The sequence below is a fragment of the Acinonyx jubatus genome, chromosome D3 (assembly GCF_027475565.1).
Source record: "Acinonyx jubatus isolate Ajub_Pintada_27869175 chromosome D3, VMU_Ajub_asm_v1.0, whole genome shotgun sequence".
In the NCBI taxonomy this organism is placed as follows: domain Eukaryota; kingdom Metazoa; phylum Chordata; class Mammalia; order Carnivora; family Felidae; genus Acinonyx; species Acinonyx jubatus.
In genome coordinates, this window is record NC_069392.1 from 3,096,451 (window position 1) to 3,120,921 (window position 24,471).

General features: G+C 53.4%; 1 protein-coding gene across 1 annotated transcript in view; it reads right to left on the minus strand.

Annotated features, from left to right (window-relative positions):
• Positions 1-21,559: 21,559 nt before the first annotated feature.
• Positions 21,560-24,471, minus strand: part of TMEM132C (transmembrane protein 132C) — a 308,999-nt gene continuing 306,087 nt past the window's right edge. The window contains exon 9 of the mRNA XM_027044313.2: positions 21,560-23,120. Coding sequence (XP_026900114.1) covers positions 21,933-23,120 — 1,188 coding nt within the window. The 3' untranslated portion in view covers positions 21,560-21,932. The remainder of the gene's footprint in view (positions 23,121-24,471) is intronic.

A 24,471-nucleotide genomic window follows, 5' to 3' on the forward strand; every position in this document is an offset into this window, starting at 1 on the left:
CCCGGAGTCTGGGCCACAGAGCCTGAAAGGGGTTTCCATGGTAACCCCACTTTGCCAGAGCTAACCGCCGACACCACAGACTGGAGGCTCACTCTTTAGAATTAGACCCACCACCCGGACCGAAACCCTGCTTCTGTGCTGTGCTCCAGACTCAGTCATCTGCAGTTCATGTGTTTTCAAACGTGCCTTCAACAAGTGCCATTCGTAGCCCCTCAGAACGGCGTACGATCGGCCGACGTTTCTATCAAAGAGGCTGGAAAAGGCAGCTTGACAGGGTCCGCGGACCGTCTTTCGTCCCTGCTCCCCGTCAGGATCCGAGAGATGGAACGTGGCTGTCCGAAGGCCCGTATTGGCTGGATGCTAATTGGCCTCATCCCCAGCATTCGTGACACCCCAAACTAAGAGCATGAATGGAGGCCCACGTGCCGTGTGCAAATGCATAAAAGCTACCAATCGGGCTGCCTCTGCAACAAAATGCCTTCTACCCCTTGGCTTTGGCTCTGTGCCTCCACATCAGCCCAGACGGCTGGGCTTGACTTGAAAACCCGTTGACCCCTTGGAGGTGCATAGAGTTCTGGAGTTTCCCCAGGACAGGGAAAGCAGCTTCTGATGCCTGGCCCCAGGTCCTACCTCCCCACGTCTTTCTCCCACACTTGCAGACACGGGGACACCTGTCCTACAGAAGCAGGCCTTGCTCAGATCCCCGACACCAGCTGCCCCCGGCACCTCTCTGGGCCAGGGCTGGGCACACAGGCCTCATGGTCCCCCCTTAGAAGGTTAGCCTCACGGTAGGGGCTCTTGCTGGCCTAGAGGTGGGCCTGGGGCCGTTGTGTGGGACATTATGGGGTCCAGATACCTGGAGTACGGTCAGAAAGGAGGCCCAGAACTCCTGGTGGGCACATCCCATCGGCCTCTGTATTGATTTCCTAGGCTGCTGTAACAAAGTCCCCCAGCTGGGCAGATCCAATCAAAGAAATTCATTTTCTCAGAGTTCTGGGGCTGGAAGTCCAAGGTCAGGGGGCTGGTGGGTGTTTCTTCTGAGGCCCCTCTCCTTGGCTTCAGATGGCCTCCTTCTCGGGGGGCCACCTCTTTGTACGTGCCCACCCCTGGTGTCCCCGTGTGTCCACATTTCCTCTCCTCATGAGGCCACCAGTCAGGTAGGATTAGGGCCCCCCTCCAAGAGCCTCATTTTAACTTAGTCACCTTTGTAAAGCCCTTATGTTCAAATACAGTCACGGAGTGAGAACATCAGCGTGAGTTTTGGGGGACACAGGTCAGCCCCTAACAGCCCCTTTCCCCAGGAGGGATGTGAGTCTGTAACAGCGTGCAGAGCAGGGCCTTCTGAAGTGAGACCACCGGCCGTGCCCAGATGTAAGGACTTCCTAACACTGTCATTTGCCCACCACTAAAGCTACTGGTCTGGGCTCCCTGCTCTTGGGGACCACTCTTCACAGATGGATCACTTAGATGGCATTCTTCGATCCCTATTTCCCACGGAACATGACAACCTCTGCCCATCACACCAGTTCAGCGACGAGCTTTGCTCTGTATAAACCACAAAGCTTTCTTCCTAGGTCCCCAGGTGGGACCATGGCCAGAGCACGATGGCATTTTGCCAATAGTAATGGGCCGTCCGTCCATTTGAACGCAGTCAGCTCATAGAAAATTCACCGAGTCTATTGTCAGATTAACTGTTTTCAGAACCCCAGAAAGGAAAAATAATATCAGCGGTGATATTGATGGGAAAAGCAGATTTTCAGCCGTTTCCAAAAGAGTGTGGTTTCTTCATTCTGATGGAGAAGCTTCTCTTGACTGATCACACGATTCAGAATATACAGTTTGGGCCGAGGGCGTGCTGAACCGAGGTGGATTTTCCTCCTCTCGGGGGACTGCCGAGTTTGATCGTTTGCTAAAATGGGAACATTAGCAAAGAGCCAAATTTCCTTTCGTAGCCTCCCGGCAAAGCGAGGACCGCAGACACATGCTTGACAGGTCAGTCCTGCCAGCCAGGCACCCTTGTCTAACAGATCCCTCCTCATTGTCTCCCCCAGTCTTTCCTCCCAAGAACACAGTCAAAAGGACAGAAACTGTTGAACTCAGATCCTCAAAGGCACGTACAGGCCTCCGCTGGAGGCTGCCAATGCAGCTCAGCACAGTAAAAAAGAACACACGAGTTCATCAGGACACCTGCCTGTGATATCGCTCTCTGTGGGGCACTTCCAAAGAGCAAGCACTGGGCTCCCTCGCCTGTGTTAAGTGAGAAAGTCTCCCCAGGGATGCGGGAGGTGGGCTTCGCTCCCATTTTGCAGCTGAGCAAACTGAGGACAAAAGTCACTTTGCAGATGGCCACCCAGCTAGGAAAAGCCGAGCAGGTCCAGCTGGTCTGGCTTTTCAAGTGGACCCTTCAGCGGCTTTCGGCGTAGCCCCAGAGATGTGCCAGCAAAATGCCGTCAATTTTGAACCATGCTCGTCGTCCCCCAGAGGACACCCCACGTTCTTTAGTCCTCTCTTTCCTAGTCTCCTCAGCCTCAAGCACTAACGACTCACTTTCTGTCTCGGTGGTTTTTACCTCTTGTGGAAATTTCACATCGATGGACTTGCACGGGGTGGGTCCCTTAGCGTCTGGCGTCTTTCAGTTAGCACGTTTTCAAGGCTCACGCACATATTTGTAGGAATTTTCAGAATCGGGTTCCTTTTTATGGCCGAGTAATAACCCGCCGTGTGGTTATACTGCGTTTTGTTCATCTATGCACCCACAGATGCACATTCGGGTTGTTTCCACCTTTTGGCTGTTGTGAGTGGCACTGATATTCATGTGCGAGTTTCTGTGTGATGCCTGTTTTCATTCCCTCCTTTATTATTTTTTTAATTATTATTTTTTTTTGAGAGTGAGAGCACACAAGCAAGGGAGGGGCAGAGAGAGAGGGAGACACAGAATGTGAAACAGGCTCCAGGCTCTGAGCCGTCAGCACAGAGCCCGACACGGGGCTCAAACCCACCGAACTGTGAGATCATGACCTGAGCCGAAGTTGGATGCTCAATCGAATGAGCCATCCAGGCACCCCCCCCCCTTTTTTAAAACTCACTTTATTGAGACATGATTAACATGTAAAAAGCTGTAAATAATTAACATATACAAGTTTCACTTACATGTGGAGCTTGAGAAACTTAACAGAAGACCATGGGGGAGGGGAAGGGGAAGGGGAAAAATAGTTACAAAAAGAGAGGGAGGGGGGCAAACCATAAGAGACTCTTAAATACAGAGAACAAACTGAGGGTTGATAGTGGGGTAAGGGGTGTGGGGAAAATGGGTGATGGGCATTGAGGAGGGCACTTGTGGGGATGAGCACTGGGTGTTGTATGTAAGCGATGACCCACGGGAATCTACTCCCAAAATCAAGAGCACGTTGTGCACACTGTATGTTAGCTAACTTGGCAATAAATTATATTAAAATACACACACACACACACACACACACACACACACAAGTTGATGAGTTTGGAGGTAAGGATACACCTGTGAAATCAGCATCACCATCGAGGTCCTGGACACATCCATCACCTCCCAAAGTTTCCTCCCACCCCCATTGCTACTGGTATTACTTCTTGTGGCAAAAACACTTAACACCAGATGTCCTCTCTTAGAAAATTTTATTTTCAGGCACCTGGGTGGCTGAGTCAGTTAAGTGTCCAACTGGATTTCAGCTCAGGTCATGATCTCACAGATTGTGAGATCAAGCCCCCGAGTCGGGCTCTGTGCTGACAGCGTGGAGCCTGCTTGGGATTCTCTCTCTCCTTCTATCTCTGCCCCTTCCTCTCTCTCTCTCTCTCTCTCTCTCTCTCTCTCAAAATAAATAAATTTAAAAGAAAAAGAAAAACTTATTTTCAATATTGTTCGCTACAGGCATGATGCCGAATAGATCTCCAGATCTTATCCTGTATCACTGACGCTTTGTACCCCTTGACCATGATCCCCAGTTCCCCTGCCTAGCCCCTGAAAATCACCTTTCTACTCTGCTTCCATAAGTTTGATTACTTTAGATTATACATGTAAGTGGGATCATTACAGGATTTGTCTTTTTGCGTCTGGCTTATTTCACTTCATAGAATGCCATCCGGTTCCATGCATGTTGTTGTAAATGATCAGATTTCCTCCTTTTTATTTATTTATTTTATTTTTATTTTTTCAACATTTATTTATTTTTGGGACAGAGAGAGACAGAGCATGAACGGGGGAGGGGCAGAGAGAGAGGGAGACACAGAATCGGAAACAGGCTCCAGGCTCTGAGCCATCAGCCCAGAGCCTGACGCGGGGCTCGAACTCACGGACCGCGAGATCGTGACCTGGCTGAAGTCGGACGCTTAACCGACTGCGCCACCCAGGCGCCCCAGATTTCCTCCTTTTTAAAAGCTAAATCATAATCTAGGATATGCACATACCACATTTTTAAAGTTCATTTATCCATCCATGGACGTTGTGATTATTTAAACGTCTTGCCCATTGTAAGGCTGCAGTGAACTTGGGGGTGCAGACGTCTCTTCACATGGTGATTTCATTTTCTTTGAATATCCAGAAGTGCAATTGCTGGGTCGTAGGGAAATTCTCTTTTTAATTTTTTGAGGAAGTTCCACACTGTTTTCCAGAGCGGCTGCACCAATTTGCATTCCCACAAACAGTGCGCGAGGGTTCCCGTTTCTCCACATCCTCATCAACATTTGTTACCGATGGTCTTTTTTGATGATAGTCCTCCTAACAGGTGTGAGGCGATAGCTCATTTTTTAAAAGAAACATGCCTTTCCTTGACGCTTAGTGACGTCGAACACCTTTGCATGCACCTGGTGGCCATTTCTTTGTCTTCTTTGGAGAAAGGTCTATTCAGGTCTTCTGCAGGTCAGTATGTGGATATCCCAATGTCGTTTATCCCAAGACCGTCCTTTCCCCATTATTTTGTCTTAACGCTCTTGTCAGAGAGTAGTTGACTAAATAAATACGTGTGAGTTGAGAACACCTGTTTTCAGTTCTTTTGAGCGTATGCCCAGGAGTGGAATCTGAGCTGGGGCCTGACCCAGGTCTGGCTGGCTTCTGAGTCTGTGTTTATAGCCAACAACCTTGCTGACACAGCACCAACTGGAAACTAATATATGATCCGGGGATTAAAACATGCAGAAGAGCAATTAGCCAGAAGCCTTGTTCCTTTGCACCCACCCCAACCATCTTCTCGTCTTCCTCCCTGAGGTGATGATTGTTAACCATTTCTCATGCGAGCCATCGGTGACTATCTCCACAATCCTCATTTGTATCCCCACAATTTCGTGTTTTACCAACATCAGACGTTCTCTGGAAGCTCCCGGCTATTTGAGATGCCACTTTGCCTAGTACTGTGGCACCCTTCCCACCTTCTTCCTTAAGTTGTTGATGGCCACGCAACTATTTTTAATTCTTCAATTGGTTATATTTGTAGTTTTAAATAACATACGGCAATCTCCACGTCCTGATACAACCACATGGAATTTTCCATTGTCGCGTCGCCATGACCAGATGGCAATTTGTTTCCCATGTCTTTTGGCCTCCTTCTGTTAGCTAAACCTTTGTTTCATGACACAGGGTTCAGAAACATTTACTCTTTGGCAACCCTAATTAAATAATAGCTCCTTTGACTGTAAGTTGATTTTAAAAGTTGAAAATGAACACGAAATGAGTACACAATTGTGCAAATTGAGATTTTCATTTCACCATCAGAGAGACTCCTAGAATATAATTTTCCATCCTTCATCTTCAATAAAATGGCTCCTATGCCCTCAGCCAAATGACAGGCGCTTAGTCTCAGCCCCAAAAAACAGGTTCTCTCCATGTATCTTCCACCAGGAACCAGGAAATCCTTTTTGCTCAACCCAGAGCCGTGTTTTTCTTGTACGATTTATTGTTTTCCAGATTTCTCTAACCAGCTTCCCGCTTTCTCAAAGAGAAGAAATACACGTCTTCCTAATGTTGCTAAGATCTTCCAGTTTTCCCCTCATTCCATCTCCTGAAATGCAGGCCTCCATTTTTCTTCCTGAAGAAAGAGGACAATGTCTCCAGTGAGACATTGACTTCGGGCTTCATTTGAGTTGATGCCCTCCTATGCCAGCTGCAGATACTACTGTTTTCTTGTCGGGGGATGCCCGCGTCACTTCTGCGGCTTCTTGGGTCCCCACCCTCTATTGGGTTACCATCATTGTCCCCCACAGGTCGCTTCTGCAGACACGGGCAGGGCTTGGGGCTTTGCATATGTGCCAGTGGCCTCACTCATCCGTGCATAGGCTCAAATGTCGACATCCAAAGTAATTTCCACGTAGACTTTCCAAGTAATCATCCTACATTTTTGTGGCTTTGAGCATTGCTGCTGAAACGTTTGCTGCAAGCCTGGTTCTTAATTCATTTACAGATATTTTTTCTCTCTTGGAGCTTCTGGGCTTTTCTTTTTTATCTATGAAGCTCTTAAATCTCCAAGCATGTCTTAGATGTGGGTGTTTTAAAAATGTGCTGTGTCTACATGAGGTGAACTCTCTTATTCTAAGGATTCATATCTCTCTATTATGCTGGAAACTTTTCTTTTATTATTTCTCTGATATTTTTCTTCCCTCTGTTGTTTGGAGTGTCTCTTGAGCAAGATCTTCCTGGTTGCTGACTCCCTCGGTATCCTATAAAAATTCTTCTAGTCATTCTTCACCTGTAGCTCCAGAAATGCTATTTTTAAATTTCCAAGAGCACTTTTTTTGGGGGGGTCATTATTGTTTTCTGATGGCTTCTTCACCATATTCTTGGGTTTTTTAAATGTTTATTTTTGAGAGAGAGACAGACAGAGACAGAGCGTGAGCAGGGAGGGGCAGAGAGAGAGGGAGACACAGAATCCAAAGCAGGCTCCAGGCTCTGAGCTGTCAGCACGGAGCCCGACGCGGGGCTCGAACTCATGAACGGTGAGATCTTGACCTGAGCTGAAGTCGGAGGCTTAACCGCCAGAACCAGCCAGGCGCCCCACTTTTCTGCACTTTTTCATCTGTCCCTGAAACATTTTAGCACTAAGGGATGATTCTTTGGAATGTCAGCATTTGGGGGCAGGCTGGTGCCCCTCTTGTCACCACCAGCAACATAACGAATGCTGCATTGTCCTTCTTATGTGCAGGCTCTGCTGTGAGATGGGTACTGTCATTAATAGTCCCATTTTACAGATGAGAAAACGGAGGCACAGAGGAGCTAAGTGACTTTCCAGGGTCACGCAGCTGGAGTTTGGATTTTAAGCCAGACAAAAATGTAGCTTCCAAGTCCGTGGTGGCTTCACTGTTCTGTCTGTCTGTCTCCTAGGACTGTCCATTTGTCCTGCACAGAGGAGATGGTTAACACTTTGCATGTCATAGATACTCAGTGAATAGACCCTAGATTGTTTAAAAATGTTTTTATTTACTTTTGAGACAGAGAGAGACAGAGCGTGAGCAGGGGAGAGGCAGAGAGAGAGAGAGGGAGACACAGAATGGGAAGCAGGCTCCAGGCTCTGAGCTGTCAGCATAGAGCCCAACACGGGGCTTGAACCCACGAACCATGAGATCGTGACCTGAGCCGAAGTCAGACACCTAACCAACTGAGCCACCCAGGCGCCCCTTCACCATACTCTTGTGTTCTGGGCATGGCCACTCTGACAACGATGACGAGGCATCCTTGATGCAGGGGTCCTTAATGAGGGACCTTCCGTCTCTGAAATACTTCTGTTTCCTGTAGATCTTCTTCCTTTACTGTTTGTTTCTCTCTGGCGATCCATTCCTATTTTGAGGCAGGCCATCCGCATTTGCAGAATTTCCTAGTTGCCCTGCAGATGGTTTCTAACATTTAAACCCCCGCCAGCCTGCATGGTTACGTTGCTTCTGCCCCACCCCCTGCCCCAACTTGGATCAGTAAAACAATCGCAGCTGTGGCCGCTTTGGAGCCTATCACAGATGATAGACTGTTTCCATTCGCGGTCATCTGGCCATTTTGTAGATGCTTATTGATTCTTTATATTTCTTCTTCCGCCAGTTAGTACCTGGTCAGTACATGAAGAAGGCATCAAAGTAGGGAAGAGGGAGTTGAGAAGCCAAGGGAAGGAGAAATTCTCCTCTCGGGCATCTCTGAGCCCTCATTAAATCCCATCCCTTCTCTGCCTCCCCAAGTCTGAATTGTCTGCGGTCCCCGTTTTCCTTCCCCTCAGTGATAAGGAACAACCCAGGGGAGGAGTTGCTCTGTTCGCCCGGGAAGGGAGACGCAGTCGTCAGGCCCCACAAGGACTTCCACGGAGCAGTAGAAGGTGCGTGGCTACCGAGAAAAGAGACCTTTTGACAGCTGCTCGCATTTCTCTCCTCTGGTCTATTCTTGCCATCGCATTAGGAATTTCTACCTTTCCACTAAATTGCCCCAAATGAAGAGAATCTGCCAAGCCACAGAGGCACCTTTCTGGACGTTATAAAGCGAGCTCTGCAGACGTGCAGGCGCGGGTTGAATCAGACAGAAAGCCCTCGTTATTCGGGCGTGCTTAGAGCATTCAGACCCGGGTGCACGGACTGCGGTCCCAGCAAATGCGACGTGACTGCAGACGCCCGGGGCCCTGCAGACTCCCCCGAGGGAAGGCAGATGGACGAGGGAAAAACCAGCAGAAGTTTATTAACGCGTGCGTCGCAAATACACTCTGGAGAACTCAGTGATGAGCCGCTCAAAGGGGTGGGTAGAACGCGCTGTAAGGCATCTTAACCAAAGGACAGTAACCTTGTGTAGAAGTGACAAGATGCAGGGCGGGGCCGTGTGCTTCCAGGGGCACGTGCTGGGCCGAAAATACATGGCAGAAAGCAACGGCAGGGGAGGGTCGGTGTGTGCGTTGTGGGGTTTCCCCTGGCGCCCCGTCTGGGCGGGTCCGTGGCACGTGCGTGGCAGCACGGGCGTCAGCGGCAGTGGGCACACGCGTGTTCGTTCCAACCCCTGGACACACAGAACTACATCCCAGAGCCTGTGGGGGGAATGTTCTAGAACACAGAGCCATCAGCCTCCCCGACCCCCTCTCGCCACCGTCCAGAGCCGCGAGGGGCCCCGCTCATCAGTCACTCCAGAAGTAGGGGAGCCCTCCCGAAAGTCTGTCTTTAACCCAACAGAGAAAACCGAGCCAGGCCACAGTGCTGTGTGTCCACATACAGTGGGAAGGGCCACGGGAGGGAGGCCGGCAGCGGAGATGGGCGCCGTCGCGGGTTCAGCCCCCTGTCTGGCCGGCTCCTCGGTTCTGAGGATTTCTCAGCACAGAGGGCCCCGCAGAGGGCCGGCCCGAGGACCTGGTGGGCCTCCAGGGGGCACGAAGGCACGGCCTGCAGGTGTGGACACCACCCACTTTGCTGCCTCTGTGCTCGACGTGGCAGAAACATCCGCGCCCGGCTGTCTGCCCCTCTCTGCCCGATTCAGGAGAGCAGAGGAAACCCACGACGAGCCCGGGCTTACGGAGCGTCCTCCGGGCACCCCACACTGAGCGTGCTTTACGTGAGGGGCTGGGGGTGGACACCAGCCCCAGGCCACCCCGTGTGCGTCCCAGGGCCGAACGGCGTGTGGCCGTCACTGACCGCGGTGGCCTCCTGCTGACTCCCTTTTCTCACTTGCAAAGCAGTGGCTGTAATAACACGCGTGCTTACACAGCTTGGTTGCGGGGAGCAGATGAGCTCGTGTTGAGCCCAGACACAGTGCGTCGTTAGAGCTGTGTCCTCTCTCTGGTCAGCGTCTGAGCGCCCTGTGGCTGCGAACAACCCACGCCTACCCTTTTCCAGACCTGGAGTCCTGACGGCAGGGCGTGGGCAGGACCGCGTCCCTTCTGGGGACTTTAGGGGACGATCCGTGTCCTGTCTGTACCGTCTTCTCTGCCTCTGACGTCCTGTGTCCCTCGTCCCCTAGGCGGGTCCTCGTAACGCCGTGCAAGGAGGCACATTCACAGCCTCTGGGAACTACGATGTAGACACCTCTGGGGGTTATTCTGCAGACCGTCAGAGGTAGACAGAACTATGAGGATTACACCTGTGCCGTTGTTATGTCTCCCTTAAACTTAACAGGGAAGGTTCATTTGGGCCGTGTCCTGACGGAGGTTGCTACTCACAGTCAAACATAATGGTGGGGTTTCAGAGCCAGTACAGAATGGTCCTTTCTTTCGGGGTTGATGTGTGCATTCTAACCCATTCTTTTTTTTTTTTTTTAAGTTCATTTATTTATTTGGGGAGAGAGAGCACAAGCAGGGGAAGGACAGAGCGAGGGAGACAGAGAATCCCAAGCAGGCTCTATGCTGTCAGCTCAGAACCTGATGCGAGGCTCGAACCCACACACCATGAGATCATGACCTGAGCTGAAACCAAGAGGCAGACGCTTAACCAACTGAGCCACCCAGGTGCGCTGCCCCCGCCCCCAATTCTAACCCATTCTGACCCAATCAGGGTTTTTACCAGATCTGTTTGATTCTTGAATCCTTGTCCTAACCACTGTGTGGGAGAAGGGACTTAAAAAAAATTTTTTTTAATGTTTATTTATTTTTGAGAGAGAGAGACACAGGGAGACAGAGCATGAGCGGGACAGGGGCAGAGAGAGAGCGGGAGACACAGAATCCGAAGCAGGATCCAGGCTCTGAGCTGTCAGCACAGAATACATGAACCGTGAGATCATGACCTGAGCCGAAGTTGGACACTCAACCGACTGAGCCACCCAGGCGCCCCGCAAGGAAGGGATTCTTAAGGTCATGTAAATGTTGAACAGAAAAAATTAACAGGGCCAACAGCTCAGCTGGACTAGTTCTCACTTTGCCTTTTGCTTGTTCATACAGCAGAGGTTTCTGGGCATCGTGCTGAGAGCATAAAAGCACCTGTGCATCCACAGGCCAGAATCTGTCCCGTCCTTCTATGTGTCCCCTCCCCCTGTGTACTTTGCTCGGTAAACCGATGCGTGCCTGCATGTTGTGCTCAGAGTAAATCACATTTAACGCACAGCGTGGGCACTTACTTCTTAAAGACTCCTCTGATGGGTCCTTTTGCAAGAAGGCAAAGCTTTGGGGATGGTGACCAGTCCATGTCATGTTAAAAAATTACCTGTAGCAAATACAAATTTTAATACTCAAACTGGAAGTCTGTGAGACACGTATCTTGGTTTTTATTCAATAAATTTTATTTCTGTTAGGGCAGATAGCCCTAAAAACCTACATCAAAGAGCTCCCTTACACTCAAAGTGGTTTGATCACCGTGGGTTTCATGCACACAGAAGGAGCACAGGTGTGGGGTGGTTTGGGACAGGCTTACGAGGTCTCCTCCAGGCCCCACGAGGGGTGGGAACCCTAGAATGATCCCGTGGATTCTAGAGCAGCCCGGCTGGGACCAAGTCCTGGAGGGGCCCAGCAGCTGCCTGTGTGGATGGACGGCTCACCCAGATGGGGTCCTCCCCTCACCCCTTCCTATAATTTCCTGGCACAAGTTCAGCCTTTTGGAGCTTAGGTGTATCCCTAGGGAGCAAGGGGGGAGGGATATGAATTGCTTGAAATTAAATTCTCATTCCTAAAGGTAAAAGACTTCATAAGAACAATTTATTTCAGTCATGGCAAAAAGTGATATATATATTTTTTTACAGACCTGAGCTTTCTGGCCTAAAAGACATTCCACTGGAAATAAGTTTTCTTATCTTGAGGTTGTTTAGATTGGAAGCCCGTTTACTTTTACTATATTAAGTCATTTATTTATTGTTTAGGTCATTTGTGAAGGCACAAAAGGTTCTGGAACCTTCCGTGTCTGCCTGAGGCCATGAGCGTCCTCGCTATAAACAGCAAGACTAGTCATTTAGAGTAGAAATGAGAAACATCCTCTTACTCGCGACTTGTGAACTGTGACTCTGGGTGATACCAATTGTTCCCCTTCGTGGAATTGATTGCCTTTATCGGAAGGCGCCCGATACTGGTTTGAACACGGCTGCGCACTGGGGTCATCTCAGTCGCCAGATCTTTATAAATTGTGGGGTCTGCTGCACTTTGCATCTCTCTTCTTGGCTGGGAAACCATGCCGGGCTGCCCTGGAACGAGGACTTCCTTTACACCAGGCAATGAGACCAAAGGGAACATGGGGAGAGAGACTACTTCCTACTGATTTGCACACACCAGTGCACTGTGGGCCGGTGGCCGTTCACCCTGCTTCACGCGGAACCGGCCTCCTGGGCCACAGCGCTCCACACAGGCGTTTCTACCCACGTCATTTGTTGGAGTTTTATTTGCTTCCACCATTCGATCATGACCTTAGCTAGTAGAGGAACCATCTGCCAGAAGCCCTAGCCTTCCTCTTAACCCCACGTGCGACCTTAGCAAGTCCCCACGGACGTCTGTCTCGGTGGGGGGGGGCTCCTGCAGGAGCAGAACGTAGGACAAAGATCTGGGCGCAGGGGACTAAAGTTGCATGTTCCGGCTTGAGTAACGTTCCTCCGAAGTTCGTGTCCTCCCAGAACCCCACATTGTGACCTTTATTTGGAAAGTGGGTCTTTGCAGATGTGATTACTGTAATGGTGGATTAGGGTGAGCCCCGAATCCAATGACTGGGGTCCTGTATTAGGGCAGAGGCACAGGGACACACAGAGACCAGACAATGTGAAGACTGAGACAGAGATTGGGATGAATTGGGATGAGGCAGCCACAAGTCAGGGAAAGCCCAGAGCTGCCGGAAGCTGGAAGGGGCAAAGAGAGACTTTCCCCGGAGCCTCCAGAGTGAGTGTGGTCCACCTGACACGTCTGGCTCTCTGAACGGTGAATCAATTTCTGTCCCCCTCCCCCACGCCAGCATCGTTAACATACGGTGCTGCATTAGTTCCAGGTGACAATATAGCGATTCAGAAATTGTCTGCAGTGCTCGTGGCAAGTGCCTCCTTAATGTCCCTCCCCTATTTCGCCAACCCCCACCCACCTCCCCTCCGGTAACCATCAGTGTGCTCTCTGTAGTGAAGAGTCTGCTTTCGGTCTCTTTTCCTTCCCTGGATTGTTGTGCTGCCTAAATCCCACGTATGAGGGAAATCCTATGGTATTTGTCTTTCTCTGACTTGTTTCACTTAGCATTATACTCTCGAGCTCCATCCATGTCGTTGCAAATGGCAAGATTTCATTCTTTTGATGGCTGAGTAATATTCCATTGTGCGCGCACACACACACACACACACACACACCCCTTCTTTACCCATTCGTCTACTGATGGACGCTTGGGCTGCTCCCATAATGTGGCTCTTGTAGATAACGTGACTATAAACATGGGTGCATGTATCCCTCTGGATTCGTGTTTTTGTATTCTTTGGGTAAATACAATAAATTCTTCGGGCAATTGCTGAATTGTAGGGTAGTTCTATTTTTCACTCTTTGAGAGCCCTCTGTATTGTTTTCCAGAGCGGCTGCACCGGTTTGCATTCCCATCAGCAGGGCACGAGGGCTCCCCTTTCTCCACATCCTCGCCAGCATCTGTTGTTTCCTGAGTTGTTGATTTCAGCCTTTCTAACCAGCGTGAGTTGGCCTCTCAATGTGGTTTTGTTTTGCGTTTCCCTGATGATGAGTGACGCTGAACATCTTTTCACATGTCTGTTGGCCATCTGGATGTCTTCTTTGGAGAAGTGTCTGTTCATGTCTTCTGCCCGGTTTTTGAAACGGATTATTTGTGGGTTTTTTGTATGTTGAGTTGTATCAGCTCTTTATATATTTTAGGTACTAATCCTTAACGGGTATGTCGTTTGCAAACACCTTCTCCCAGTCCGTAAGTTGTCTTTATGACAGGATAAATTTCTGCTGTCTTAAGTCACCCAGGCTGTTACAACAGCCCCAGGACACTGACACGCACAGTACTTGCCACGCTTCGTGACCTAAAATGTTCCTGCCTTGCCTGGTTTCCAGGTACCAGTGAGATATCCCTGAGTGAGGATTTGGGAAGAGCGTCCCACGATCAGATTTTGTGAGCCAGGGTGAACTGGCTGCGGGGCATCCCCGGGTGGGGCTCAACACACCTCCAAGTCACCCCCCGCCCCGCCGGGCACACGTCCCGCATGACGAGCACCCCGGCACTCGGCGGCTTGCAACGCAGACGTTTATGGCCTCGCGGCGCCTGTGGGCGAAGGCTCTGTGAACAGGAGAGCCGGCGGCTCTGGCTGGGGGTCTCCTGATGCTGTGGAGCTTCCGCCAGGCCTCTGGCATCCGAAGGCTTGACTGGGGCAGGGTCCCTGAGAGCAGGGGAGTTGCCGGAGCATTCGTACCACGAGGCCGCTGCCGTCCCGCAGGATGAGCGACCCAAGAGGGGAAACCGCAGTGCTTTTGAGAACACGATCGCCTCTTGTGTGCGCCGCTCCTCAACCACACCAGCCGTCTGCAGTGCGGGTGGGGGCCACGCCGGACGTGAGCTCCAAGGCGCCTTGGACCCCCTCCCTCCGGGTCCCGATGGGCCCTGGCGGGGGGCTGCTTACCAGGACGGCAGCTCCCTGGCTGTTCCGAATCCTGCGGTCTGGGTCGGTCGCGCCGCACCAGGAGGGCTGGGAACATGAGGGTCGGGGAGTGCGGGCAGGCACTGACAAGGTCTGCTGCGTCCACTCTGCAGAACGCATGCCCGCCTCCTTCTATCTCCCCGGCCACCGCCTCCGGCGAAGGCCCGCAATCTTTCACCAGGACGGTCACAAAATGCCTCGTGATCCAGCGCCCTTCCCACAGCTCTCTTCTCACGGGGGCAAGGCCCAGGCCTCAGATTCGGGGAATCTGAGGCTTGCAGCCTGCAGTGGCCTCCCCCTCGCCCTGCTCACTGCACTTCCCGCCTTCCCCCCTGCCGTCTCCGTGGCCCTCACCGCCTTCCAGCCACCCTGGTGATGTCTGGTTCTCCAGGCAACATCGGCCGGCTCTGGCTGCAGGGCCTTTGCACCTACCCTCGTTGAACTGCAAACTAGTACCCAGACATAACCTTGTGTCGTGACCTGCCAAACAGTCCCGTTCCACGAACGGCACCTGATTATTCTTCGCCACATCGGCTTATGTCCTTTGTGTTGCCATTTATTTGCAATCTGATATCATCTCGTTGATTTTGTTCATGTTTGTGTTATCTGCCTCCCCCCCGTCCCCGCCACCCCGCCCTCGTGAGAAGACGGGTTCCATGTGGATAGGGACCCCGGTGCTCCTGTCTGTGGTCATATTCCCAGTACGGAGCCTTTGAGACTCAGCCACGGCCAGTCTCTGCACGTATTAGCTGACGGGACGGTGAATGTACTTCATCCTCTGTCGGGGCCCCGGTCTCCGTCCTGTGCCGTCTAACCCCGTCCCGTCACATGTAGCGTGACGGCTCTCTCTTTCCGTGGCTGACACCGTGCTCCGAAGGCACGACGCACTCAGTCCTCACAGATGAAACGGCCCCAGCCTTCCGACCGTGCCCTCACTCAGAGGACAGAGAAAATCAGAGAAAATGTAAATCTTGACCCCGAACTTAACCCACGTTTTTAAGATCAATGAAATTTCACAGTCTGGTAATTTCTTTCCACCCAAATGCCCTTTTTGACAGGAAAAAAAAAAAAAAGGCTTTCGGACATTTTTGGGCAGTAGAATATAAATTGGAAAAAAATGTCCCAATTTGCTTCATTCTGTGAAACATTATCTAATGTTCTCCTTGAAAGAGAAACCGAACAGGGTGATCTGGCTTTCCTCTTACTCCTCTGCTCTATTTCATAAACCTGGCTCCCTCCGAGTTTTCTGATGAGCACCTGCATCTCAAAGAAGTGCTAAGTCAGAGCCCTTGGGTTTTCCTTTTGTTTATTGGTTTGCTTGTAGGAGTCAGCGAGCCTCCTGTCCAAACACTTAGAAACCCACCCAACACAGCCGTTTCTCAGCTGGACGTTTCAAGATGCGAAAACCTCGGCATCTGGTCGAAGGTTTGACTGTCCTGGGCCTCAGTGAAGAAGAACTCGGCCTGAATGCCCATTTGGACAGCTGCCCTGTGTCCTGTGCACTTGGCCTGTGTCCCCAGCAGCGCCGAGAGGGGGCAAAGTGACTCCCACAGATGTGAGCCGGGCTCCAGCGCGGGGCCGGGCCCAGCTCTCCCTGCCTGCGTGGGGCCGGGGAGGTCAGCTAGCACCTGGAATGCGCCCCATGCATTGGGCCAAGCCGCGTGTCCGCAGATGGCTTCCCTGAGCTTCGTGGCCACCACGGTGCCCCCATCAGAGGCTTTCCTGGGGTCCACCTCTGTGCACCTGTTCCGGTGAACCAGTCACAGTGGTCTGTGAAGACACCCCCCGGGTGCATCCCGTCCGCCCCCCTCTGCACACCTTCCCTTCCAGCATCCAGCGCCCTTGGCTGTGAGGGGACTCCCTGATGCCTACCTGCCTGGAGGTGAGCGTGCCTGGGGGTGTCTATCTTCCCAGGGCAGCTCTTAACCAGAAACCCCGTTGGGAGAGGACTGTCAGCTTAGCCTTTAACCCTCCGCATCATTGGTGTCATTAGATTCTTCGTCACTGCCCCATTCACGTGCAGTTCAGGGACTGGCAAGTGCCTCATGGGGAAATTGTGCCCTTCTTACCGGGCTCCCTTCCCTGCAAGCCCTTTTCTCAGGCCTCCGGGCCCACAGCTCCGCGCTGCCTCCGTAGTCCTGGATGTAATTTTTGTCTGTCCAGCCCAGTGAGCCTGCTCTGAGCTCTGGCTGTGCCATTTTGTTCAGGCTCTGAGCTAAGCCCCCAAGAGGAAGCGTGGTGGCAGGTGGGGGCTCACTCCGTAGCCTCCCCACCTCCCTGGGGTCTTTGCCCTCTGACGCCCACGCTCGGGAGGCTCTCTGGAGCCTCGAAACGGCTGCTTTTTGGACTTGACACCGGTTGTGCTATTATTCTGTACGGGACAGGCAGTCTGATGGAGCCCACTGGCCCCGGGCCATGCAAGGCGAGGCTGGCTCTCGCCGCGACTGCTTTCGCGTCTTCCCACAGCGCCCCTTGTGCCTCTGGGTGCAGAGCGTGGCCCGTGGCCTCCTCCCGGAAGGTGCAGTCCGAATGTCTCGCCTGGCAAGCAGGGGGCACTCTGGCTCAAGCGAGTGGGCTCGGCCTCTCCTCCAGGCGGAAGTTTCTCGGCCAGCAAAGATGGGCTTGATTTCAGTCTCGGGGCTCCCCGTCCCCCTGGCGGGGCCCCACCTGCACCTCACAGCCTGTGCCTCCACACGTGACTTTCGTGACCATATGTCTTCCGTCGAGGGCCACAGAACCGTCCCTGTTCATGATGCTTAAAATCAGTGTTTGCACTTTGACCTCAACTCTGGAGGAAAGAAGAAATCTGAGAGCAAAAACCTGGAAGGTCACTGCCGAAGCACCAGCACAGGCAAATTGTTGTTTTCACAAACACTTTGCTCATGTGCTACGTTTAAAATGAAAAAAAAAAAAAATTAATTTAAGTCACATCTGTAATGGTACATTTTCTTTTAGAAAAAACATTAAAAATTTTGTTAGATGCTTATTTATTTTTGAGAGATAGAGAGAGACAGAGCTCGAGCAGGGGAAGGGGCAGAGAGAGAGGGAGACGCAGAATGTGAAGCAGGCTCCAGGCTCCGAGCTGTCAGCCCAGAGCCCGACCCGGGGCTCGAACCCACCAACTGTGAGATCATGACCTGAGCCGAAGTCGGATGCTTAACCGACCGAGCCACCCAGGCGCCCCAGTTTTACTCCATTTTTAATGCTAGAAACTTTATGCAAAGCTTGCCTTAGTGTAGTAATTAGGACCACAATCTTTGGGATACAGGCATGGGCTTGAGGCCCGGTCTGGCTATGTCCTGGGCGTGACCTTGGGCAGGATGCTCAGAGCCTGCTTCCTCGTCTGTGACACGGAGCCAACGCACCTGCCTCGGAGGGTGGCCAGGGAGTGAGTAAGGGAAGTTCAACCCTAGGCCTGGCTGACACTTGTTCAATGGAGTGGCTCTTCTCTATTATCGTACTTATGGCTAATGTTAAAAAGCATTAATGTTAATAGTGTCGATGCATTATTGCTAATATTAATAAAGATTCATGCTAATGCCTGCAAATATTCGGTATCTATTTCACACGAGAAAGAGCAGATTCGTGTTTGGAGAGGCCGTGCGGGTCCGGCTGGGGCACACAGCCGCGAACAGAGCAGTGGGGTGCACGCTGCCCATCGCGCACCAAGCCCGCTGTTGCACCCACTGCTCTGGGCTCTAGCTGCCCCTTTCCCTGCCTCCTCCCTGCCCTGGCTGCAAGCGTCTCCTTTATTCCACCTTCTGCGTGCTGCCCAGGGCCAGGCACACAGCGGGCGTTCGGTCGGTGCCTGCTAAGTGAATAACGAGACCAGCAACCAGGAGACAGGCCACTCTCGTTCTACTGGATCGTTGTAACAGGAGGAGTTACAGCTGGTCTCTCTGAACAGTCCCAGTGCTGTGGTGACCCCCTCCCCAGACTCAGACGCACGTCATTGTAAAGAAGATGGTGCCTTCTAGGAGAAGGTCCCTGCACAGCTCACCTGGGGCCTTCTTTGCAGAAGGAGCTGGCACGCACCCTCGGGAATAAATCAGAGGTTGTGGGTCTGCAGACTCGTTCAGGGCCTTCACGGGCTCACATGTCAAGAGGGAGGCAGGCGGGCGGGCTTGGAGGGTGGGTGCGGCATCGGTGCTCAGAATAAAAGAGAATAGGGGATCCTGATGCCCGATCCGATGTGTTTTAGGGTCTCACAGTTTGTTCATGTACCGTTTATTCAGTGTACGTACACACGAGGGAGACCTCGCCCTCTGATCCCACCCAGGACACACGCGGAAGGGAGGGGCTCCAGCCCCAAGTTGGAGGTTGGGACGTGCGCTCCCGTGTCACAAACCCCAGTCAGGGGAGGGCGGGACTGACGTGTTGTCTGCGGACAGCACCAGCTTTTAATGGGAGTTGGTATCGCTTCCATAGCCCAGGGCGGCCGACCAATCCCAGCCTCCCCAGAGACGCTGCATGGGACACGGGTCTTCAGGTTTGCTTTCCTAATTTATCCCTTAATTGCAATATACTTGACATTCAACATGGTGTGAGCTTCAGATGCACACTGTGTTAATTTGGAAAATAAAAAGGGTCTCCCCATTTTAAAACACAGGTCGGTCCCAGGGGAAACGGGACCAGGCGGTCACCCCGACCTGGCCTCTTGGCTGTCCACCAACGACAGCGGGGGTGTTCCCTGAGCCTCCTGCCCGGGGAGGAAGACCTCAGCGGCCCTCCCTGTTTCACGGGCTCAGAACTGGCGCAGCTCAGCTCACCGGAGTGGACCGCGTGAGTTATGTGCCCAGGGCCAGCGCCCTTGGCTTGTTGCGGGAGCTCACGGGTGGGGCGTGGCTGGGTCTGATCGCTTTCCAAGCGCGGGGCGGAGACGAAGCACCCAGCATTGTAGAACCAACCACAGCCCTCCTTCCCCTTATCTGGAGCCTTCACCTTCTAAAGAAATGTATGCGCTAGCCAGGGAGGTAGCTGGATTTAGGAGCGGACACCAAAGATCTTGAAGTCTGTGCTTTCCCACTGCACTGTCCAGAGGTGCTGCAGGGGCACCGAGATCTCCTGGTGCCTTGATTAGGAAACCTCACCGTCGCATTAACCCCATCGGCTCCCCACAAGAAGGAGGATCCTGCTCAGGGAATGGTCAGAATTCTCCCACAAGGAGAGAGACACCAGCACCTCTGGGCAAGTCCGGTGGTTTCCTGGAAGCCGGGGGTTTTCAAGGAATGGGAAGTGATTGGAACAGGTGTGGAGTTTCTTTTCAGGATGATGGAAATTTTCGACAGTCAGGGTGGCAATGGATGCACAACTCTCTGGATAAACAACAAAAAAACCCCCACTGTATCGTACGCCGTAAATGGGTTAAGTCTATGGCACGTGAATTGTGTCTTAATGAAGCTGTTACTAAAAAAAAAAAAAAAAAAAAAATCCCGCCACTTTATCTTCTACCAAAACATTCTCTACCCCCAGCTAACCAATGGCGACCACAGTCCCACTGAGACCTCAAACACCACACACAAAAACAGTCCCGATAAAAGAAACCCCTTTCCCACCGGATGGGGCTCCCACCCTTTCCACCCAGTGTCAAGGTGTTCCTCTACCTGGTGTGGATCTCAGACCTGCCCCATCCGCGTTGCCCTGGAACTTGTCAGGAATGCGTGTTTCTGGAGCCTCCTGAGCAGCCTGTAGTTTATGAGCCCTCCTGGCGGTTGTGGGCACGCGCAGCATGAGAGCCGCCGGTGGGGGTGACGGCAGACGAGGGGGTCCTGGGAAGCCCTCTGCAGCAGTCACGGGACCCACGTATGTGCTGTCTTCCCTCGAGCCCAGCAGACAGGTGGTTTCTTCAGCAAGTTGTACATTCGGCGGGAGAGGAACTAGGAGTTAACTGAAAAAAGAAACACCCCACAAGGTACTGACTTGTCCAGGCACGGAAAGCATTTTAATGACAACTGGCATCACAGGTATAAATAAATATCTCCCTTCCGTCTGTAATATGTGCTAGAAATAGCCTTTTGAAAAGGTCACGAGGCTCCAAGGACCCTTTCTTAGCTACTGATTCTAGTAATTAAAAAAATAAAAACAACGAGCCTCACGGGTGAGCGGTGCCTGCCCAGAGCAGGCCCCAGGGCCTGGCAGTCACCGAGGGGCTCATTCAGGACACGGTGCTCTCTCGGCCACACACAGCTGACTTTGGATCAATGCGTCTTTGCAAACGTGCTGCTTACACAATCAGGCTGTTAAAAACCACAGTTGGCTGACCATCTAACACAGATTTTTATCGTCTCGGTCCACGCTGGCATGTTCCGCCCAACAGAGTCAGAGGGACGACTCAAAAACCCTCCCAGAGTTTTTATCCTGCTCGTTTCTCAGCGTCCGCGGGTCTCGTGACAGATGTCCCGCACGAGGAGGCACAGACTTCTCTTGGGTGCGATCTCTCCCTCGTGGATCTGACCAGACCTCCCCTGAGTGGGGAGCCGCTGGGTGCTGGGCTCTGTGAGCTCCGCGTGGCTGGCTGGGTCCCCTTGGAACGGCCTCGGGCAGCGTTCTGCCCACAGGCTGTGGCCTGGGGGGTGGGTGTGGTGGAGGGCAAGGTCAAGATCCAGGGGACGCCTCCCCAACCCTTTGATTTTTAAACCCCAGCAAATATCAACAAGACTGGAGGAGTACAGAAGAGCATCAGACTTACTACTTAAAGGATGGATAAATGGAGACTATTTCTAAGATTTCACCTCATGTATACGAATACAACGTATGTTTAAATCAGGAAAAATATACCATTTGGTCCTTGGAAATAAACATTAAATACAAATCAAATGGCAGCATAGGACACAGAAAACTTGTTGGAAGGAGGGAAGGAAATGTGGGAGAAGAGAAGATTATCCAGGAAAGATCGAAAACCCTCAGATTCATCATCCCAGGGCACCCAGGGCTGGGATGGTCTCTTCCCAGAGACGGCCGTCCTCGAAAGGGGGGGGACACTGAACTAAAACAGAAATGGGGCCTTAGCAGGACCTCGTTGTAGATTTTGCTACTTTATTAAAAATATAAATAAAGAGATGATTCCTTCTGTCTTTTTATTTGTCTTTTTGCATTTTTTTTAACAAATAATTTTTGGTAGCTTGTCTGGGTTATGTTTCAACTCGTAACATCACCTTCCTAACGTGGCCCTTGTGCGGTTCAGGGTCTCGGTCAGCAACCCACCCAGAGCTGGCTCCGCTGACTCTTGAAACTCCGCCATCATCGACTGCTACAGAATCCTTGCTACAAAAGACACGCGGCCCCTCGCGGAGGCTCCGGGACTCGCACAGCCTGACGGCGGGGGTGCGTCCCCCGCTCCACGCCGGGCCCTCCCGGATCCCACCCGACGCCGGAGCCAGACCCACTCCGAGCCCCGCGAGGGGCGGGGTGCAGAGCCGCCGGCCGGAGGGGCCTACGCCTGTTCCTTGAACTTCTCCAGGTAGTTTCTGAGCTCCTCGGGGGCGCCCGCGGCCACGTCCTGGCATACCCACTTGATGTCCTCGCCCCCGCCACCGAGGATGGAGTTCACGCCGGGGCAGCCGTTGTCTGGCGGGATGGTGGTGAAGGTAGTGAACTTCACCTTCTTCCTCTTGGAGGTGGGCGAGTGCAGGGGCTCGGGCTTCGGGTCCCTGGCCTGCCCGCCCCCCGAGTCCGGCCCGTGCCCCCGGCCCTGCATGTGCTGCCGGGCTCCGCCGTTGAGCAACAGACAGCTGCTCTCCTCGCTGCCGCCCGGCCCGCGGTCCAGGACGGTCGTGTGCTCGTCCTGCGGCGGGGACCCCTCGCCCGCGTGCTCCAGGAGCTCGGCCTCGTTGCCCAGCCACACCCAGTCGTGCGAGTGGGTGACGGAGGCCTGGCCTTCCGGGGGCACCTCCTTGTGCCGGTACTTGAGGGCGAATGTGGCGCAGTTGATGAGGAAGACGAGGATGGCCAGGCAGAAGACGCCCAGCAGGGCATACATGCCGATCTCCAGGTCGCTCAGGCCCCTCGCGGTCTGCAGCAGGTCGCTGGCCCCCAGCCCGCCCCCCGCGCGGGGCAGGTCCACCCGGGCCGGGAAGTTGGTGAAGTCCAGGGGGATGTTCTGCAGCTGGCCCTCTCCGGACGGCCTGCCCGCGTCCGGCCGGCTGCTCTTCACCACCCTGTTGTCCGGCAGCGGCCGGGCCGTCGTGCCGCCTCTGCGGGGGGCGCCTTCCTCGCGCTCCACGGAGGAGCCGCCAGGCGGGGGCCCCTCGGGCTCCTGAACCTTCTGCCGGCGGTCACTGGCGTGGTTCTTGATCTCGCCCTCGTCGCCGCCCCCGCCGGGACCGGAGTCGGCGTCGTTCTGGCCAAACTTGACCCTGACGCTGCCCACGCCCACGGCCAGGACGCTCTTGCGCTTGGACTTCTGGCAGGCCTCTGCGATGGTCATGTCCACTCGGACCAGCGGCCCCTGGCCTTCCCCCTCGGCCATCACAACCGGCCACCTGGGAGAGCGGGCCTGGGGGACGGACACGACGGCCTCGTCCAGGGAGGTGGCGGTCAGGCTGAAGTCCCTGGTGTCGTAGATGTCGAGGGGCGTCACCGAGCCGTCGCTGAGCTGAAGCCACGTGCTGACCACGGCTTCCTGCAAGGAGAGAGGCTGTTAGGAGGCCGCAGCGTGAGGCCTGCGGATGCTTCTCCTCTTAGGAACCTGCCCGCCGGCCTAGAACAGAACCCGAAGGAATCAGGAGCTGGACTCAAATCCAGACCCGGTGGCCGATGAATCTGGGGAGAAAACATTCAGGTTTTACATCAGGATCAGAAAATCGCTGTAAGTTAAATAAGGACACAGATGCAGGGACAGCTCCAGCCTAACCCTTGCTGGGGAGGGCCACCAGGAAGCCTCGCGGAGATGGCACCACGGCTTTACTCGCAGACTCCACGTGGAGTCTGCAGGTTCCCTACAGCTCGCTCTGATGCTCCCACCTCCTCTGAGGAGGGTCCAGCCTTGAGATGTCTGGCTGGCCCGTGGTAATCTCCCCACCTCGGGATCCCTGCTCACACCTGCAAAGTCTGTCTGGCCGCACAAGGTGACGCGTTCCCAGGAGCTGGGAGCTGGGCCGGGGGGCCGTCCTTGGCACACCGATGTTCCAGCCACCAAAATGGGAGTGGCGGCTGTGCATCCTGGGAACCCGCCACTGTTGTGTCCTCCGAGGACGGACTCACTTTCCCCGCACAGTGATACCCGAGGTTTCACTCTTACTATCACTCTATTACTCTTACTGTCACCTCTTCTCCTGCTGCAGGTGAGGAGGCGGGATCATGGACAGCATGGCGGGCTCAGGGAAGTGGCAAAATGGGGGGTTTGAGCCCGGAGGTCCGTCCGGAGTCCCACCACCACGGCCACTCACCACGATAATTTTGATGTGTCTGGAATTCTTCCGTGTTTTCTAAGACCAGGCATTTAGGGACATGGGTTAGAAGCCCATGCCAGACACGGCGGAGCCTCGGAGAGGGCGCCCAGAGCCGGAGGGAGAAAAACACACGGGGCTGTGAGCGGTGGCGCGCGGGGACAGGTCGTGTGCACAGGTGGCAGTGTGCTTGCCTGTGTAGGGGAGCTGCGGGTGGGGCGGGGAGGCCAGGAGGAGAGGGGCAGGCCCCGGCCACCACGGAGGCGGGGCTGACCTTCCTGGGACAGTCTGCTGCAAGTGCTGGAGGAGAATCAAGGAGCAGAGTCGGGGAGGGAAGAGTTAACGCCACCCCAGGGGTCTGTTACAGGTACAGGATCCTGTGTGCTCTCTGGTCCTGGCTTCTGGGCATGACAACCGAGGGCCGAGAATTTGACATGAGTTGTGAGTTAAACACGTGGATGCGCTATTTGTCCTGCCCCCCCCCCTTTTTTTCCCAAACAATCCGCTTTCCCCAGCTGAGAGTGTGAACCCCTCCACCCCAGGGTCTGAGATGGAAGTCTGCTTGGCCTGGATACTTTCTAGCCC